The sequence below is a fragment of the Alligator mississippiensis genome, chromosome 6, assembly GCF_030867095.1.
Source record: "Alligator mississippiensis isolate rAllMis1 chromosome 6, rAllMis1, whole genome shotgun sequence".
Lineage (NCBI taxonomy): Eukaryota > Metazoa > Chordata > Crocodylia > Alligatoridae > Alligator > Alligator mississippiensis.
In genome coordinates this window covers 65,498,413-65,518,546 of record NC_081829.1, presented here as the reverse complement: position 1 = coordinate 65,518,546, position 20,134 = coordinate 65,498,413, and the positions used below count along the sequence as shown (strand labels likewise).

Sequence of the window (20,134 nt, the reverse complement as noted above, 5' to 3'; positions counted from 1 at the left end):
TGACAAGGCACAGCTGCATATAAGCTACCAAGAGAAAAGTTTAGAAGTTAGGCATTATGAAGAAGCATTTTTAAAAATAGAGTATTTTGCCATGGCTCATGATTTGGACTTTTCTATATACAAAGGTATGGAAAGCTATGCACAACATACAGTTAAAAAAAACCCAAACTGGTTATTGGGGGAACCCCCTGTGGACTAGTGCTGCCTCTCTCAGGAACTCAACCTAAATATTTTTTTGTGGTAGTGAACTACACTGGTGCTAACTAAATATCGAAGGAGGTTCAGAGACTGGCATATTGTTAACTCCCTTCATCCTATTTGCAGTGCCATCATTTCTTGTTCCAATGGCAAGGATCTGCAGTTCTACACATCCCATTAGATGTTCTGTCAAACATGGCTATGAGATGTACCATCTTTGAACCTGATATCAAAATGAGCTTCCTGTAGTGTTTATAAAATATATGTATCTATTTGTTTGGAGCTACTTATTTTTATACTGGAAGACTTGCATGATAAATCAATTCCTTCTTGCTGAATTGTTTAAAGTAAAAATAACTGTTTGATTTTTGTATGTTCAATCATTTAGTGTCAACATCCACATCTAGCCCGGGTTACAACTTCACATCAACTCAACATCCTTCAACTGTTGGCTCAAAGAACTACTTAATTGGGGTTGGCCGGGCTGATTGCACTGGGCCTATTGCAGAAATCCCTTTGGTATGTATTCTTTTAAATCCCAGGGATTAGAAACACAGTTATCCAACAAGGCTACTTATTTAAATTTACAAATGGATCTCCTTATATTGTGTGGGGCAAGACTGCCTTAATTCCAGTGTACAACTCCTGCATACAATGACTATCTTAATTAACTGTCCTTCAAAAAAATTGCCCCAGTTGATAATTTTTTTCATCTAGCTGTTGCAGCTGCATTTATGTTCCAAATCACCAAGTATTAAATCATTAGTGTTCACTGAACAGAAAATAGTAAAACCAAGGAGAGAATTTTCTTTTTCTTCTAAAAAGCAGTGCACAAGCAGTCCAGCAAATTCCTAGAGTAAGTTGGGGATAACTTTTTGATACAGATGATGGAGAGGCCAACTAGAGAGGAGCACTTCTTGACTTACTGCTCACAAACAGGGAGGAATTGGTTGAGAATGTGAAGGTGGAAAGTACCAGTAACTTGAGTGACAGTGCCCATGGAATGATAGAATTCAAGATAGCAAGGGGTGAAAGAAAGGGGAACAAGGACAGAATAAGGACAGAAAAACAAACTTCAGAAAAGCAGAGTTTAACAAATCTAGGGAACTGGTGGGCAAGATCCCATAGGAGGCAAGTCAAAGACAAAGAGGAGTCAGGAATGTTGGCTGTATTTTAAAGAGGCCTTCTTATCCTGATGTAATAGAAGAATAGAAGTGCAACAGAGACCAGTCTGAGTAGACAGCAATCTCTTTAATGAGATGAAACTCAAAAATCCTACAAGAACTGAAAACTTGGTCTTAGTACTAGAGAAAGAGTATAAGAGTATCTCACAGGCATCCGGGGAGAAAATTAGGAAGGCCAAGGCATAATCTGAGATGTAGCTGGCAAGGGACATAAATGACAATAAAAGCGATTCTACAAGTATGTCAAATGTAAGAGGAAACCATAGGTTCCTATGCAGAACGCAGTTTAGTTGTGGATGATTTACAGAAGGCTTTTTACTTCAGTTTTCACTAATAAGGACAATTACCAGATGACGAATGCACCTGGCAACAAAGATGGGGGAAGGAGAAAGCCAGCCTTGAGCAGAACAGGGTAGGTATTATTTAGAGAAGCTAGATGCTTTCAAGTTGGCAGGGCCAGATGGGACGCGCCCTAGGGTACTGCAAGAATTGGCAGAGGTAATTTTGGAGACATTGGCTATCCTCTTTGAGAACCTGTGTTGGTTTACTTTCAGATCACTGAAAAAGGCAAACATAGTACCCATCTTTTTTTTAAAAAAGTGGAGGGTGAGGGGGAAGGAGGATCTGGAGAACTACAGACCAGTTAGCTTGACCTTGATACCTAGAAAGATCATGGAACAGGCCCTCAAAGAATCTACTATGAAGCACATAGAGGAGAGCAGTGCCATCAAGAACAGCCAGCATGAATTCACTAAGAGCAAATCATGCCTAACCAACCTGATTTTCTTCTACGATAAGGTGACAGGCGAGGGTAATATTTATGGACCTTATGATAATTTTGCTAGGAGAAATTTCTACAATTAAACATATATCAATAATTAAGCCAGGTGGAATTGACTTAGCACTGTGTTTCTCTCTAGATGGGTTATGCCAGTCCTGACCAGCTGGCTGGTGGGATCCTGTCACGACTATACAGTCGAGCTTTCATTGTGGCCGAGCCTGATAATTCCAAAAGAGTGGTGTTTGTTAGTGCTGACATAGGGATGGTATCCCAAAGACTTAGATTAGAGGTATGTAAATAAACTCTGTCTTTTGTTTAATTTACGCCATGATGTTTTTCAATAATAATAATGGTAGCACCTACCTTAATGGCCTTGTGGCCATATTACTGAACAGACACAAAAAGATGCGCACGCAGCTGAAAATTCCTTGGTGTACAAGGGTGAGCTTTTATTATGCTTGCATTACTGGAAATCTTATCACAAAAGCACGCCTGACTTGGATCATTCATACTGTTGGATTTAATGATAGTAGTAATGTTCTTAGAAGATGTTAAAAGTTCTGAAAATTCCTTTAGAAATGTTTTTAAAGGAAAGATATGTTTAATTGCTTTCTGCTCTGATAAATTACAACATATGGTTTATAGCTGCTATTTCACAGTAGGTTCTGATATCACAGCCTGATTCCAGTCAAAAGCAAAAACATCAAGTATTATGCCCCCAGCATTCTGGTCAGGTCCTAGTGACACTGGGTGCTTTCTTGCCTCTAGTGTGTTCTTAGTAGCCAAAGTGCTAGTGCTGGCTTGTAAATGGCAATTAAACTGCTTCTTAAAAATCCGTATAAGACTGAACTGCAGAGAATGGCAAAAAATAAGGAATTCTGGAAGGAAGGAGAATAAAAGGTGGCAAATCCCAGAGTGATTTTCATATACCTTCTGAAAATAAGCAATACTAGCTGAAACCCACAAAACATTTGCAATTAAACTTTTATTGCAAAAGTATTTCTTAAAATATAGGATTTTTAGTTATCCTTTGACCGAATACAGTAACAGTGGCATTGTACCGCTCCTGAGCTGCAGGGGACCCTGGTGCTTCTCTCCCCCAGGTAGCGCCCACCTACTGGCACCCCGCCTGGGTGGTCTCGGGGCATGCTGCTGCTGTGGAGGGAAGCACCAGGGTCCCCTGCAGCTCAGGGCCCACTGGCAGCTCACCCCCCAGTTGCAGGAGAGGCAGGCAGGCTCTGGGGGGGAGGAAGGGGGACTGGGACTATCCCCCTCCTTCGGCGGAGCCTGCCCACTCCACGGTGGGGTGCCCTGGTGCTGCATTCTAGCTCTGACTTGCCTGAACATCTGTTTGAAATGCCTCAGGATCTATAATAACATGCTTACTCTGTCTGTCTGGAGCACTCTGATTGGTTGTTTCAGTAAACATTGTAATTGGCTGCCTGGATGACAAATCAGAGTTCTCTGGACAGACAGAATAAGTTTATTATAAATCTGTATTATTATAGACTAACAAATTGCTCATCAAGCATGATGGGATAGGGGGGTGGGCAGGTGGGGATGGAGCGCTGCCACCCACCACCCTGCAGCACTGCCATCTCCTAGGAGCAGGGCGGGGAAGCTTGTCTTACCATCCCCTCCATCCCCATCTGCTAGTACCCCGTGCCACCTCCAGCACTGCTAGCCTCACCTACCCACCCAGCCCTGCTCCTTGGAGGTGGTGGAGCACCACCATGATTGGGGGGGCAAGGCCAGCAAGAAGCAGAGTCGGGGGAGGGGGTGGGGCAAGGCTAGCACCACTCTGTCCGCTCCGCCTCGCCATCATGGCAGCGCTTCATATTCTGCTTATTTCGCTAACCAATCAGAGTGCTCCAAGAGTATTATGGATGAACAGACAGACGGAGTAATCCCTTTAGTATATAAGATTGGCTGTAAAGAAAAAAATCACAGCAGCTTTTATTTGCCAGATTTAACATCATCAAGGGGTTGTAGCTAAATAGAGGGATACTTTTCCTATTGTTCTATCATGGACATGTGGGTATTTCAGGGATGGGGAAGATTAAAGGATTTTTTCCTCTTTGGGAAAGCATACTTTGATACTACTATAAAAATAAAAATAAATCCAGGATTACTGCTTCAGTGCAAGGACTAGCAAATCCTCTAGCTTCTCAGATGTTAGAAAATTAGTCTGGAATAACTGTCATCTTCTCCTCAGGTACTCAGTCAACTCAAGAGTAAATATGGGGATCTATACAGACAAGACAATGTTGTATTGAGTGGCACTCACACCCATTCAGGGCCTGCTGGGTACTTCCAATTCACGCTTTTTTTGATAACTAGCAAGGGGCTTATTGAGCCATCCCTTAAAGCCATCGTCAATGGCATTGTCAAGGTAGGTGTTAAAAGTTAATTTTCTCAGTTAAAATGAGAAAGTAGTGGGTGAAGAAGGAAAAACTCTGTGTTACTTTTTGCTTTTTACTCCATGCCCAGATCTCTCACTGGGGTATTAGTTTTTAATGTTTTTTCACCCCATCAGCTTAAAATATTATAGATATTTATAGGCTATGTCAACTCACCACACAAAATGCTATAGCATTTCTTTAGAATGATGATTTAATATAAATTGAAAATACTAATTATTTTGACTGACATAAGTTCTAATTGCTAAAATTTTATGGTACATTGTATGTTAATACAAGTGCAACAGTTTTCAGATCATCTAATGTAGGTGTAATTATTCACTGTTCTATGTCTGGACTCCTTATGTTTGCTGTAGAAGGATGTTTGCTTCTTTATATGCTGTTATTACACCAGGTTTCTTGCTGTTCTTATTTTCAGAGCATTGATATAGCACACCAGAATATGAGGAAAGGAAGGATTTTTATCAATAAAGGCTTGGTAGAAAACAGCCAGATCAACAGAAGTCCTTACTCTTACCTTCAGAACCCACCACTTGAAATACGCAGGTAAAGAAGGGAGAAATTATAGATCTTAATAACAAACATGAACAATTGCCATAAAATTATTCCAGGATCATAGTACTGAGGAACTACGTTTCTAAGATTCTCAGGCATAAAGGACCCTGAGTCAGGGCCTTGTACTAAGGGCTATTTTGGTTGTTTTATGGCAGCCAATTCATCAAGGTGATTAGTACCTCATTTTCCTGCTGTGACCTTGGGCAGGTGTGCCATAAGGCTGTGCGAAGCTTTGGTCTGTGATTCGATTTGGCAGAGATTCAGCCCAAATCGGTGGCCAAATCTCCAAATCCGAATCAACTCAGAGGACCCTTTAATCTCTCTGAATTGATTTGGACAGTTTTGGCCATTTGGATTTAGAGACAGCTTTGAATGTTTTTTCTACATACCTCTAGGTAGCAGAGGTACCCAGCACGCTCGGCAGCAGACCTGGAAGTGGACCAGAAGCCCTTCTGCTCCACTTCCTGATCCACCAGGAAGTGTACTGGGGGGCCCCCCATGTCCCCCAGCTCAGCGACTGGTGCCTCCTGGGTCTGGAGGGGCACCCAGGGTCGCTCTGAGGCTGATCACCAGGCCAGGGGCCCCCAGCATACTTCCCAGCAGACTCAGAAGTGGACTGGAAGTACTCCTGGTCCCCTTCTGGGTTTGCTGCTGAGCATGCTTGAAAACCCCCCTGCGGTGCTGTGGGACACTGCATCTGCCCCAGAACCACAGCGATCATAAGCCCTGCTTCTACCTCGAGGTATGTAGAAAAAACATTTAAAGTTGTGCCTGTGCCTGAATCACTGATTTGCTGAATCAGCATTGAATTGTCAGATTCAGATTTGGCCGAATCGAGTCAGGGACAGTGATCTGAATCAATGGATCGAATCACTGTCCCTGATTTGGGCCAAATCAGAATCAAATAGGTCCCATTTTGAACAGCCCTAGTGTACCATATTATTTCTGATAATGTTTGTCCAGGAAATGATCTACCCCAGCTGGCTTTTTGTAATGAAATCATACATTGCAAGGTATAGGTTGACTTTCTTCCCCTTGGAACATTCTTGTGTTTAAAAGAAACATATGAGTTCTGTTGCTGGCAGATGAGAGAGACAAGCAGATTTCCTGAACCTTATTCTCTATTATGCAGGAACTCTTTTATTATTCTCCCTTAGCATGAAGTGATTTTAAATGGGGCAGAAATAACCCACAGAGAATTACACACTCTGAAGGGGCCTTTCCTGGCTGGCCTCTAAATCAGACTGACTCACAGGTTGGAACTGAAACAGATGTGTCAAGATTTAGGGACAGGGTCAGGGCATAAAACACTGCAACTATTGTCTGCTTTCTTCAGGCTACAGGGTGCATAGATATGCAGGATGTAAGCCTCTGCAACTCTGCAACACAAACTTCTCAGAGTATAGGTTGCATAGAGCAACCTGCAAGTCATCTTTGCAGATCCCCATTCCATTTGTGCCACAAGTACAAAGGGGTAATATTCTCAGTTATTCCCTATTTCTCATTAAAAACCACAATGATTGGTATAAATTAAAAATGCATCAGACTCTATCAGGACTAAAAAGCTACCTCATCAGCTGTTGTGTAAAACAATCAGTTGAAAATATTAGCAAAATGAGAGTTAGAGTTCCTCAGAATACATACAAGCACTGTGTAAGCTCAACAGGTGGATTTCTCACTGACTTTAGTAGCTATTCACAATGACTTTCCTTAAACATAGCAGTAAGAACCTGCTAATGTGTCTTCATTTTCATTGTTGCCATATTACAGATTTAATGTCTCTTTTACAGAGCGTGAGATTGGCTTCTCTGTTTTCTCATTTAGGTATTCATCAAATACAGACAAAGAAATGGTGATGCTGAAGATGGTTGATGTGAGTGGACAGGAGCTAGGCTTTATCAGGTACTGAGTCCTACATTTCCCTCCAAGCCCTTGTAGTTTCATCCCAAAAGATGCCTTTCATATAAATTCCATTATTTTTAATTTTTTAACCATTAATAACATTTACCCCCTTGTCCTTCATTCAAATGCAACCTTTAGGCCAAGGGAGTGAATCTAAGAATAAGCTTTAAATTACCTTTATCTTCCTCCAGTCTTTCCTGTGGGCTTCAGCATCCCCCACAGTCTCCACACCACCATATACCTAGACCCTTCCTCTACTACACTTCTGCACTGTATATGGCTGGTAAGGTAGTCCTTGGAAAGCATCCTGACCGATATCTTCCATAGTACCTGCACTAGGGGAATCTCCTCTAGCTGAGGGGCACACTGGCCCCTCTTTCCCCCCATGAAAAGGGTCTGAAATAAGTCATAAAAATCTCCCTTGTACTATCCTGTTTTATAAAATGCTTTGGATTTCACGTAAAACATGTCATTTTCTTACTAGTGACCTGACCTTATGTGGTGAGTTACCATGTCTAATGGTTCATATTAATGGGACATTTTTCTGTTTAGAGATTTGAAGCTGAACTGCATTGCACAAAGGTGTGACCTCCAGGCCAGGCAAATAAATAAACTTGAGGTGATTTTGCCAACATTTGAACTTTGGCATTGAACTCAGAATACAAAAAATTGATTAGGGTTCAGCTCCACTACGGGGAACCTGAAGCTTTATTGTACAGGGAGATTATTATACATTGGCTTATGCCCTATACTTCATGTTAAAAGAGGGGGATATGGGAGTATGGTGGTGTTTCATAGACAGTATTCAGTGTGGAAGAAGTACAGCTGTTCTACAAGATTTTCTATAAATTCATGTCATGTCACATGGAGCCATCACACATCTTTGTACATTAACCATCACAAGGACCTATTTATAAAAGATGCTAATTTTTAAGGTTTACATCTTAACTAATTGAGGCTGGTGCCAATTGATGACAGTTGCAAAAAAGTTTGCCTACAAACTCCTGCTTGATAATTCTCTTTGCTTTTTGTTTGGGGGCTAGCATTTCCACAGGTGGTTCTTGCTATATAGTGTGTTTTTGTTGTTGCTGTTGGACCAAAATTGCTTGGCCACATAGAAATAGATAGTGGGGAGAGAACACATTTTCCCCTTTATTAACTACCTTTCTTTTGTGGGAATAGTAAGCAGGTTTTAAAGATGAGCATATACTTTAAATTTAAGGGGGAAAAGACCAAAACTGCAGGAATAAACATGCACAGTCTCTAATATGCAGTGAGTATGTGTACATGAGTAGCTAAAGGCACAAAGTAATACAAGAGGCTAATCTGATTTTAAGCATGGGTGAGCTAATTTGTTCTGGTGTATTTGCGGGGCAAGCTATGAATGTAGCTAAAGTAATTTAAGCTCCAACAGGAAGATGATGGAAGCAGTTGCATATAAATAGTGCAATATGCAAGTTACCTATTCACTTAAGTCTGAGCCAAAGTCCATTGAAGACAGTAGAATGGCTCCCACTGACTCCAATGAGCTTTGGATTAGGCGTTTAGCCTGCCATTGTATCAGGCAGTAGCTAATAACATCTGCTATAGAAATGAGAGAAACTGACTCGTTTCAGGTGAGAATGTTCAAGTTGAAGCAACAAACCTAAGTTTGCCCTGTCATTAGGGTATTTTATGATAGAATTATTACTGGTGGAGCATAGATTAGTTTAGTTATCAGTGTCTCAAAGTCCACACTCTCAGGTGCAGTTCAGGGTCCTGGTGAGATAACTTCCTGGTCCTGAGGCTCTATGACCCTCCTCTCTTCTTAAGCAGCAGCCTCAGCATTCTTCTTACTTTGGGCCAGCCACAACAGTTCCCATAATCCCATGCATTTGGGTAATCTTTGTCAGAAGGGAGATGATAGAGTTTTCCAAATGGTTTTGAGCATGACTCAGCTGGCAGCAGCTAAGGGAAATTTGGACCAGGTGTTTGTATACAGGTAGAGGAGGAGAGATAAGTGAGGGATGGGGAGAACTCTGCATTTATTTATCTAGCTCTAGATTACTATCACTGTCTCTCCCTTTCCCGTTTCCCACTCACCCCAAGAAGAAAGGCATTAATAAATCAGCTATAACATACGTTGAATGTATTAATTGAATTGCATTAATATTTGATTTCTGGTTATTTATTAGCTGGTTTGCTGTTCACCCAGTCAGCATGAACAACACAAATCATCTTGTAAATAGCGACAACATGGGGTACGCATCTTACCTGTTTGAACAAGAGAAGAACAAAGGACTGCTTCCCGGAGAGGTTGGAATATTTTATGGCTACCCCAAGGCCTGGGAGAGAACATAAAATTTAAAAAAGTCAACAAAATATCTTTTATGGATTGAAGCTGCCTCATTCAAACAGTGATCCCAAGCAGCAGAATAAATGCAGCAGTTACACAGTACAGATTCATCAGTCACTTTATCATTTATTTCTTCTAATTATAGGGACGAAAAATTACAAGGCAACTGCTTTTTCTAATAATAGAAAGGAGACACTGCAAGGCAGCCGCTGTATATTTGCTTCCCAAAATTGTAATTGGAAGCACTTCAACATGGAGTAGATTTTAGTATGATTAGATTCAAAATTTGTTCTAACTTTAAACGTATCCAGTTTTCTGAAGTATATTTGTTCCAATGGAAACTACACACAGGCATAAAACTAAGCATGTGGATAAATATTTGTAGGATCAGGGCCTTGGTCTGTTTTACCTGCTTTTATACTCATTTTCCCTCTGGATCCATGTCTGATTTGTGTACATTCTTGGGAATGTCCAGTGTTTGGATTTCAAAACCTGAAGGTCCACATTATTCTTTTTAAAAAAACCAAAAAAAGGATTTCCATTGACATTTAAATGTGAAGTGTAAGTGGTCACAAATCTTTCAAACTATTTTGTCCAAATAGATAAACAAAAATAAAACTGACAAAAGTGGCTGCTTTATTTACGTCTTCTATTTAAACTGATTTTTTTTTTTTTACGTAGCAGAATTTTTTTAACCCTTCTAAGGTTACCCTGTCTGAACTGGAAAGGGAGCCTCATATTGTTAGATGGAGTCCAGATTTTAATCTCAAGATGGGTTGGGAATTAAATAATGAGGTTTATTAGTGTGTCCATAGAAGCACTTTTAATGCTCAATTTATAAAACCTTTTATAAAAAAAACAAGACCTCAGTCCTGCAACCAATGAGTCATCTTGTTAATTTCAGTGGGAATACACATATACATGATGTTAAAAATGTGGCAAGTTTTTGGAGAATCAGACCCAACACTAATTCAGACCCATATACCTTAGTTTAGATTTAGAACTACTTAGACTGCTGAGCATGTTTAAAGTCATGGCTAAATAGTTGACAGTATAGGAGTGGTGAGAGGTATGTCCTTTGAAAGGAAAGATAAGAGCATTGTGTATGAGAAAAGAACACACTATATAGGTGCATTGATCCATCCTTGATTCACACATTTTACTTGTTACTTTAATGCTAATTTAAGCATTCATCTGCAGTGTTCAGTGGTTCCCATAAATTGCATGAACTTAGAGCGCGCTTAGTTACTCAGCAGCCAATAGAATCCAAAGTGAAAAATAGGCAGAGTGGGAAAATTATTCAAAAGGAGAAGGAATGTTTGCTAGTATTTAATATCTGTGATTGGGTATTTGAAACAGGGAATAAGAGAGGGTAAAAAGAGAGAAAATAGGAGCACTGGCTAGAACATTTAATATGATTCAGGGAATATCACTGAAGCAATAGTCTGCTACTTAAATTTCAGGACAAAATTTCTTTATTAGAACATAGAAAAAAGGAGTTGGGTTCAACTGCAACTGAAAGTCAAGAATCCTGGTTTTTATTCCTGTATCTGCTACAAGGCCATGTCTACACAGTAAACTTACTCTTCATGTCAGTGTTCATGAGTGTGCCATGCAGCTTTTGGTAGGTTCCTTTTCAAGTGGAAGCAGTGTAGTCGCATCTATTTAGGTGGATAGGGGCAGGCTAATTGGAATTGTCACTCAGCACTCTAGTTAGCATGCTACAAAAGCAGGCTATGCTGCTTTCAGTCTAGGAGACATCTACGTTGAGCATCAGAGTGTGTTTGAAGGTGCCATTGCCAGAGATAGTTAATTTGCCCATAGGCGTAACTTAATTTACTGCATGATGCTGGGTCAAATCCTTAACTTCCTTATAGAACGGGAATAGCAGTTGAGGGACAATAACAGTTCTCAACTACAGCTAAATTGTTGTGAGACGTGAAAGATTAAAAAGGCTCTGAGATCCTCAGGCCAAGGATTACTATGTACATCCAAAGCACTAATGTTAAAGTTTAGTTAAAATGTTATAATTAAAGAATCCCTATAGCAAAAACCTGACTACATTTTCAAGAGTGACTAGTCACATTATTGAGCGTTAACAGTTTTGGAGAAGCTTGATTTGAAAGCAGGTGCCCAGTCTATTCTGACTATCCCTTTCATGTGGCACCTCAAAACCTGGCAATCATTGTCATTAGTCACTTCAGAAAATTTCTCTGTTCTGTTGCTACCAGTTGTATGCCTGTGGTCCTGTGGGAAATATCAACAGCAGGATATTACATACAAAATCTAGAACTCTTGGTTCCAAAATGATACCTTCTATTAGACCACTTGAGAAATTGCAAACAAATATATTTTATTACATGGGTATTTATTTCACATCCTTCTGTTACATCACCAGGATTTTATTAAAATATCTGATGTGTCATATCTGTACATTGATGCCAATCACTGCAAAAGGCTGAGAGACAAACACCTGTGTTTGCATTTTCATCAGGGTTCCTTTGTAGCAGCCTTTGCATCATCTAACCTGGGAGATGTGTCACCTAATACCAAAGGCCCACACTGCATAAACACAGGAGAGTCTTGTGATAACCCCCAAAGTTACTGCCCTGTAGGTGGGGTAAGTATATGATATTTTATCTAAATATATTTTCTTAAAGGTGATGTATAACTAAAGACTTGCAAATACAGGCCCAGATCTTAGTTTCCCCTGAAGAAATTAGATGTAAGGCAGCACTTTGTCCTGGACTTGTTACTCATACCTAGAGTCCATGGGTTAAGAAGTCTTGTTAGGGCAGTCACTTCCTCCCGTAGCATATTTTTTCCACTGTGAGAGAGACTCCATATTGTGTCAAAGGCATTGGATGGTAAACAGATGTAAACTGAAACCTTTAATAAGTCATTGCATGGTCTGTACAAACACCACAGAAAACTTTAGCCCAGCATAAAATGAATTCAATATCACCTCATAGTTAATGATGCAGAAAAAATTGTACTGAATTCAAAATCTTCCATTTTGGAACTTAGTGCATTTGCTGCAGAATTTCCATGACATTTAGCACTAGAATGCTACAGAAAATATGTGCCTTAGCATAGCACATCAGTGGTAAGGTTTTTGCTGCCTGGATTATAGGTTGTTTATTGAAAGTAAATATTTCTTCATAATAATAATGAAGCTGATTTGTACTTTCATTTGCTCCAAAATAAACACCTCATACTGCTACTAGGATGTCTTATGTATTAATGTTTTTAATTTGCACTTAATTATTTGCACTTAATTTTTTTTCTTAACAGGCCAAAATGTGCATGGCTGTGGGTCCTGGCACTGATATGTTCGACAGTACAAAAATTATAGGGCAAAATATCTATTTGAAAGCAAAGGTGAGTTAGGTTAGACCTTTTTTTCTAATTTGTATTCAAATGCAATCATTGCAAAATCAAAATTTTTTTAGTGAGTTACTGAAAATCATCTTTGTTAGACATTCTCAAAACATTCAAGTCAAGATAGTATATCTATACCAAGTCAAGATAGTATACATAACTATGCATCTAAATCCACCTTTATGTAGTTAGGAAAAGAATAGATAAAACTTTTGAGCTATTTTTCATTTAGTAGCCTAATATTAGGCCCCAAAGTTTGAAAATTTTGGCTTTTGATTTTATAAAAGTCTGTAAGATGTGGAGGACACCCACATCACAGAAAAGCTGTGACAATTAAGTGGTTATTTTGTATTCAGCCTTTCTAACTTCTAAAACCCACTAGAGTGTAGAAGTAGCCCTTCCCTGGCTTTGTATTTTGTCAAAGGCAGCAAAGGAGCAAATGTAATACTATTTCTCTCAGCAATTCAGGGGCAGCAGCTTGTAGGAACTGGAGCAGATCCAATAAATTAGGAACAGGAGGAGGGTTGATTATAGCAGTTTTCTTTTTAATTGCTATTTTCAGTGTTTACAATAAAAGTGCTCTAAAATGACAGTGATTTATAGGTCAGAAGATACTGTTCTAGTCCAATGGGACCTGCATGAGATTCATTTAGAGAGAAATAATCTTCAACATGTTAATATTATGGGTGGTATTCCTGTTCAGTTTCTGTATACCCATGACATAGCAAATAGTACTATGTACAATGCTACCAAATCTGTGTAACTTCTAATACATCATGCATACTATTTCTATAAATGTACCTTAGAAAATTACTAATTGCTGAAAGATTAAAAGTGCATCAAAAAGAAGAAAATACCATATTTACCCAAATCCAAGATGACCCCCTGCACCCAATAACTAGATTCTAAACATATATAACATTATACATTTGTTATAATTTTCCATGTCTAGAATCTAATCATTGGACAGCTGTCTTAAATTTTTCATCCTCTCTCTACCCCCCCTGCAGCAGGAAAGCAGCTGCAGGGGGAATGCAGAGGAAGGAAGAGTCAGGGGGGAAAGTAGGAGTCGGGACAATGGGGGAGATCCTGGGGAAAGCAAGGGTGGGGTGACAGGTGGCAGAGAGGTGAGTGACATGGGGACCCTTGCCCCCTGGTGCTTGCCCCCATCCACTTGCCCCTCCCCATTGCCTGCCCCCATCACTTGCTTCCTATCTACCCCTGCCTGCCTTCTCCCCCTTATACTGTTTTCTGCGCTGATCTGGACACAGGGGTGGGGGGGAGGCCCAGGGCTACAAGTTCTTCCTTTCCTGCCTGGCTCCCCTCCCCCATCTCCGCTCAGGCTGGGAGCAGGCTGGAAGGAGGAATTTGTCCACTGCCACAGCTGTTCCCTTCAGCACGGGGCAGGCCCAGTTTGGAGCTTTTCTGTGCCTGTGACATCTGAGCGTCATGACCACTCTGTCTGGGAGCTCTGGGGGAGCCTCTGTGCAGGGAGCCTGGCTGGCTGGAGACCTCAGCAGCAGCACTCTGATTTCCCCTTCCCTGTCCAGCTCTGTGCCAGCAAGGGAGATAAGGGAGGGGAGCCGGGCAGGGAGAAATTTCTGGAAGCAGGAATCTGCACACTACTTACGCTGTCTGTGGCCCAGCGGGGCTCCCTGCACAGCTGCTCCTCCCAGCTCCCAATTCCCAGCTGGCATGGTTCGATACTCAATTCTAAGACAAGATTTTGTTTTCCCTGTGATGAATGGGGAAAAAACCTTGTCTTGCAACTGAGTAAACACAGTGCTATCTTTTGGTTGTGAATAGCTAATGAACAAATTAGAATTATATTTCTAGTGAAGAGGCTATCCATTTGGGCAAGGTATTTGCAGTTAAGTACAAGGAAGACAGTAATCCAGAGTGGTGTTAAAAGGACAGAAATGGTGCCTTGACTACAGACTGATAGAGACATCTCTTTTTGCTTAACTTGAGACTTTCTTTTTGCTATTAAATTTAGAAACTAGATTCACAAGATTTTAGATATATAAACAATTAATTCAGTGTCCAACATCTTTCATTGTGTATAATTTTTCACTAAAACCCATATGAAGTTCTAGGCCTGATTTGCTTTTGAACAACAAAGATGATGACTATTTTGGAGTTTAGAGGTTACTGAAAATGTACGGCATTCTTATATGTTATACTGTGAACCACACAAATGCCGATCAGTTTGGTGCTAGCTTGTGGTCACACCTTCAACTTCAGCAGCACATCTGTGTGGAGTACCTGGGTTATGTAGAACAGGAGCTGGGTTATGCAGCTTCTGTCCTGGACTAGCATAACTCTGAGCTGCCACTTAAAGATATTAATGTGCAGACAATCCCCAGGTTAAAAGCTTTAGGAGCTGCGTAAAATTAACATGTAATTAGGCCCTTAGTCTGCTTCTGATTTCCAGAAAAGCAGCTGGACATGTAGTGCTCATTGGTTCTGTCCCTTGTTCCAGATGCTAAATGGCATTAAATCTATATATAAATATATTCAATTCTTTCACAATATTATTCCTCTGTTTAAGCAACAGCCGTAGGTGCTATAGTTATATGCTCATGAATGGAAAATGAGGCAATTCCTGTAACTAGGAAAAAGCAGCAAGGTTATGCCTCAGGGTAACTTATTTGTAATTATAGGCCATGGAAGTAGCAGAGAATCCAAGCCTGAGGCAGAAGCAATCTGAGTTTCATGCTGTAGTTTAAGAGCCCCAGGTTAGGCCAAAAGCAAACAGAACAGATGTTTACCCTTTGGTGGGTGAGGCATGCCTGCACTGGCCAAGGTCAGCAGGTTGGGGGTACTCCTGCATGCCTGTCAGCAAGCTGCCAGGGAATGCTGAGCCCAGCTGAACAGCTGGCCACCCCCAATTGGCCAGAGTGGTCCCTCTCCCCAGCCTCCCCTCATCCCCCCTACCCCCACCAGCAGCAAGCTGTCAGCAGTGGAGTGGGGGAGGGAGAGTAGGTCCCCGCCATGGGGGACTGAGACCTGGCTCCTCCAGACCTGAGCCAGCCCATCTGGGGAGGAGGGGGGCACTGCATGTCAGGGCCTCTGCTGCCCAGCCCAGTTGACAGCGTCATGCAGGAGGTGGTGCTGGGGGCCACGCTGGCTGTCAATCAGGCCTGGCAGTAGAGAGGGGAGCAGAGGACCCCACTGTGCAAGCCCACCCCCAGCTGTGCTGGCTTGGGCTGGGGCTACCCCCGCCCTGCTACCTGGCCACTGCTGACAGCCAGTGCAGCCCCACCTTGTGCCTGCAGCTGTTTCTGTGAAAGCCAGAGCAGAAGAGCACAGGCTGGGGCTAGCATGCCACCCTGTGAAGGGCGGGGGTTAGCATGGGCCTGCAAAGCAGCCTGGGATGCTGAAGGACTGCAACCTAACTTGAGTCACTAAGGGATCTAGTACAGAAGTTCAATAGACCAGTCTGACATAAATCACTAAGTCTGATATTATTTTGGAGCAAATCCATCCAGGCTTATCTTAGATTGGGTCCTGCCATTTTTAAACCAGTCTATATATGCTGAACTTCTGTTCAGTTAGGGGGAAGACCAGTTTCCAATCACTTATACCAGTATAAGTATAACATCTGTACTCGGCCTAGATAATTTATTTTCAGATAGGGTATTGTACAGAACCCTACTTGGTTAGCCAACATGGATGAGTAAAGTGAGTTTAGGCATATAACCATTGAGTACTGCTTATAATTATAGAAAAGGATAGATTCATTTACTCACTAATGGTGCTATTAGGAACACTGTCAACACAGATTATAAAAGAGCAGAAGGACAAAAATATCAGCTCTCATTTCAATAGGATAAAATTTTAGAGCTAGAATGTTCTTGTAGCTGTAATAGTTCAGGAAATGTATGAGATGCAAGGGTTTTTCTGTGATATCTTTTATTGAAACAACTGTATAGTTGGTCCAGCTCGTCTTTCCCAATTGTAGAATAAAATGTACATTTTAGTTGTGAAATGGAAGAAATGCACAAAGGACACTGACTAAAACCATCCTTCTGAAAGAGATAAAGGGGACATACAGAGAGTGGCATAAGATGATACTTGGGTCTGGAACCTTGTTCTTACTCCCTAAGTGATATTTGACAGTACAGCAAGGGTTCAGCAGATTATGAACTACATCTCAGCAGTCTAGGACATTGCCTAGATTTAGGTGCATCATTACTTCCACCTAGAACCCATCAGTCCTTTAGCTGCCCTAGAGGGAGCTGAGTCTTCACCAAAATAATTTGTCTGCCTTGCATCTATTTTTAAATGCCATTTGCTATATTTCAATAAATGGATTCTTTGCAGAAGGTTGTATGTAATTTTAATAAATACAATATATGTTTTAGGAACTGTATGCAACAGCTTCCCAAGAGATAACAGGAAATCTAAGTTCAGCTCACCAGTGGGTAAACATGAGTGATGTCACCGTCCAGTTCAATGCCACACACACAGTAAGTCCTATGACCTTCCTTGGGTAAAATTAAGGAACTCTCATAGTAATTGTCAATGAAAAATTGTTATATTATTAGACTGGGAGGTGATAAAGTACATAACCTAATTTTAATAATACTTTTATTAAGGCTAAAACATGTAAACCGGCCTTGGGCTACAGCTTTGCTGCAGGTACTATTGATGGAGTAGGAGCTTTCAATTTCACACAAGGTAAGCAATGAAAAAAGTCTACAGACCTTTTTCGGCTGATCATTTTTGTTTACATGGCACTGTGCAAAGACAGAAAAGTGTGGTCTCTGACTTGAATAGCTTACAATCTTGAAAGCACTGAATAGCTTACAAAGCATGGGGATAGAGAAACAATACACAAGAGAATTATTGAAGGAGATTTATCTTGTTAGTTCCATTTTTTATTTAGTCTCAAAGAGTCATATGATTGGAAGGTGCATCAAGGGCATTTGTACACATGATGCCATTGCCATGTACATGTGATGAAGGTATCACTTTGTGTGGCTTAATGTTATCACACTATACATGGCAAGAGTTTTTGAAGTTTTAAGTGAGTTTGTATCATTGCAAACTAAACTACATCCCAATGTAGTTTAGTTTGCAATGTTGCAGCAGGCAGCTCACCACCCTGGCCACAGGACAGGTGGGTAGGCTCCGTCAAAAATAAAAAGTATCAGGCCTCTCACTGCTTCTGCCTTCAGCAGGTTTCTGAGGCTGGCAGGATGCATAGGCCCTTGGGGCAGCATGGGAAGGCGGCAGGAGGGTGGCTGGGTTTGCTGGTGGCTGGAGAAGGTGGCGGGGGTGGTGCATGGGGCACTGGTAGCCTGGGTGGGCTCCTTGCTGGCCAGGTGCTGCCCCAGCTTGGATGCACCTGATCCAACACTTCCCTGAGCCAGCCTGGACTTCTAGCACCCCGTGCACCGTCCCTGCCAGCACACCCAGCCACCCTCCTGCCACCTTCCCATGCTGCTCCTGGGGCAAACTGGGTGTGCTGGTGGCTGGAGAAGGCAGTGGGGATGTTGTATGAGGCACTAGAAGCTTGGGTGGGTTCAGGGAAATGTTGGATCGGGTGCCCCCGAGCTGTGGCAGGACCCGATGAGCTAGCAGCCTGCCTGGGTGGCCTCGCACCCCATGCACTGTTCCTGCCACCTTCTCCAGCCACCAGCAAACCCAGCCACCCTTCTGCCACCTTTCCACACTGCCCCAGGGGCAAGACAACCTGTTTTTGGGCAGCTCCAGATATCCTGATGGCTGCAAGAGGCTGCAGAAACAGTGAGGAGCCTGATCTTTTTTTTTTTTGGATGTAGAGGCACCCCCTCACCTCTCCTGCAGCTGGGGAGGGGGGGGAAAGCTGAGTTGCCCCTGAGTTGCAGGGGGCTCCAGTCCTTCCTTCTGCAGTGGTGGTGTCCCCAGGGGCAACCCACGTGGGCTGCTAGCAGGCTGGGTACTGCTCCAGCTCAGGGTCAAGGAAGAGTTGGATTTGGCTGGGTGCTGAGTCTGAGATGAGACAGCACCCAGCCCACTAGCAGCCACTCAGGCAGCCCCACGGGTGGAAGGACCAGGGTCCCCTGCAGCTCGGGGACTGCTCAGCCTGCCAGCAGCTTGCTTCCCAGCTGCAGGCAGGCTTCAGCTCTGACAAAAAAAAAAAGGATCAGGCCCCTCACTGTACTGGGATGGAAAAATTGAAACAATGTAGTCCTCGGTGTTTTATTTTGTGCCCCAGCTTTTCCGTTTAGGAGGCATAAAATAAAACCCTGAGGGCTAAACCCCCATCATGTGTACTAGCGCCCCAAGGGTCATCTAGTTCAGGCCTCTGCATGAATGCAGGACATGCTGTTCCTATGCCACCCCACACAAATGGTTTACCAGTCTCTTCGTGAAAGTCTGTAATAGGCAGCATGTTCTATTGCCCATCTGTTCTGACAGGAAGTAACTTTCTTCTGAGATTTAATCAGAATGTGCTTTCCTTCAGTGTAAAAACTGTGCTTTGTGCCTTTCTCTACAGCAAGAGAGAACACTTTATTTTTCCCCTTCTTCATAGAATTTTTTCAAATATATGAAAGCTGCTATCATGGGTCTCCTACTCTCTTTTTCCCCAGCATACCAAGTTTTCTCACCTTTCGTAAGATGCACTGAATTTTATCCCTTTATGGATGTTAGGCCTCTTCTGTGGCTGAAGGGCTCGAGTTGTGAGCTGGGAACAAAAAGGCTTGCAATTTAAGTCTGGGTGTGGGCAAGTGATCTTAAGTCTCAATTTATGGCCGTGGCTGGGCTAAATTTTTTTTCTATACACTGTAGCCAGGTTACCCAGAGAGGTGGAGGAAGCTCCATCCTTGGAGGTTTTCAAAACCTGGCTATACAAAGCTTTGGCTGGGATGATCTAGTCGGGGATGATCCTGCTTTGTGCTGGGGGCTGGAGTAGATGACCTCATGAGGTCCCTTCCAACCCTAAATTTCTATGATCATCTTTGTCATTCATCTGTGGATCCTTTCTAGTTTCTCTGTATCCTTAAACTGCAGAACCCAGAACTGCCCACAGTACTTCTGCTGAGGCCTAACTAGCACTAATTAGAGTGGCACTATCACCTGTCTTGCTTAACATACAATATTCTTGTTAATACACTTCAAAATTGCACGTGCTTTTTCAGCAACTGCATCATGGTGCCGGCTCATGTTGAATCCGCTGCTCTAAAACTCAGTGCTTCTCAGTAGTTTTCCTGCCTAGGCAGTCATCTCTTCTTTTGTATTTGTGCACTTGGCTCTCATTGCCTAGGTGTAACACCTCACATTTTTACTTTCTCTTCACTTAATTTTCTTCTGATGTCTAATGCCCTGGTCTCTAGTCTATCCTTTTGAATTCTATTTCTATCCTCCAAAATGTTTGCAGTCAGTCCTC

The 20,134-nt window shown here is 42.0% G+C and overlaps 1 protein-coding gene across 3 annotated transcripts in view; it reads left to right on the top strand.

The window, feature by feature from the left end:
- The window catches only part of LOC102561354 (putative neutral ceramidase C), a 52,411-nt gene that overhangs the window by 6,412 nt on the left and 25,865 nt on the right, over positions 1–20,134 (top strand). For 2 of the 3 annotated variants that reach the window (XM_006275913.3, XM_059729935.1), the window contains exons 3-12: positions 587–717; positions 2,303–2,452; positions 4,379–4,555; positions 5,002–5,129; positions 6,963–7,040; positions 9,215–9,335; positions 11,870–11,995; positions 12,670–12,756; positions 17,124–17,228; positions 17,358–17,439. In XM_006275913.3, coding sequence (XP_006275975.1) covers positions 587–717; positions 2,303–2,452; positions 4,379–4,555; positions 5,002–5,129; positions 6,963–7,040; positions 9,215–9,335; positions 11,870–11,995; positions 12,670–12,756; positions 17,124–17,228; positions 17,358–17,439 — 1,185 coding nt within the window. The remainder of the gene's footprint in view (positions 1–586; positions 718–2,302; positions 2,453–4,378; positions 4,556–5,001; positions 5,130–6,962; positions 7,041–9,214; positions 9,336–11,869; positions 11,996–12,669; positions 12,757–17,123; positions 17,229–17,357; positions 17,440–20,134) is intronic. The other variant, XM_059729936.1, reaches the window with a different exon arrangement.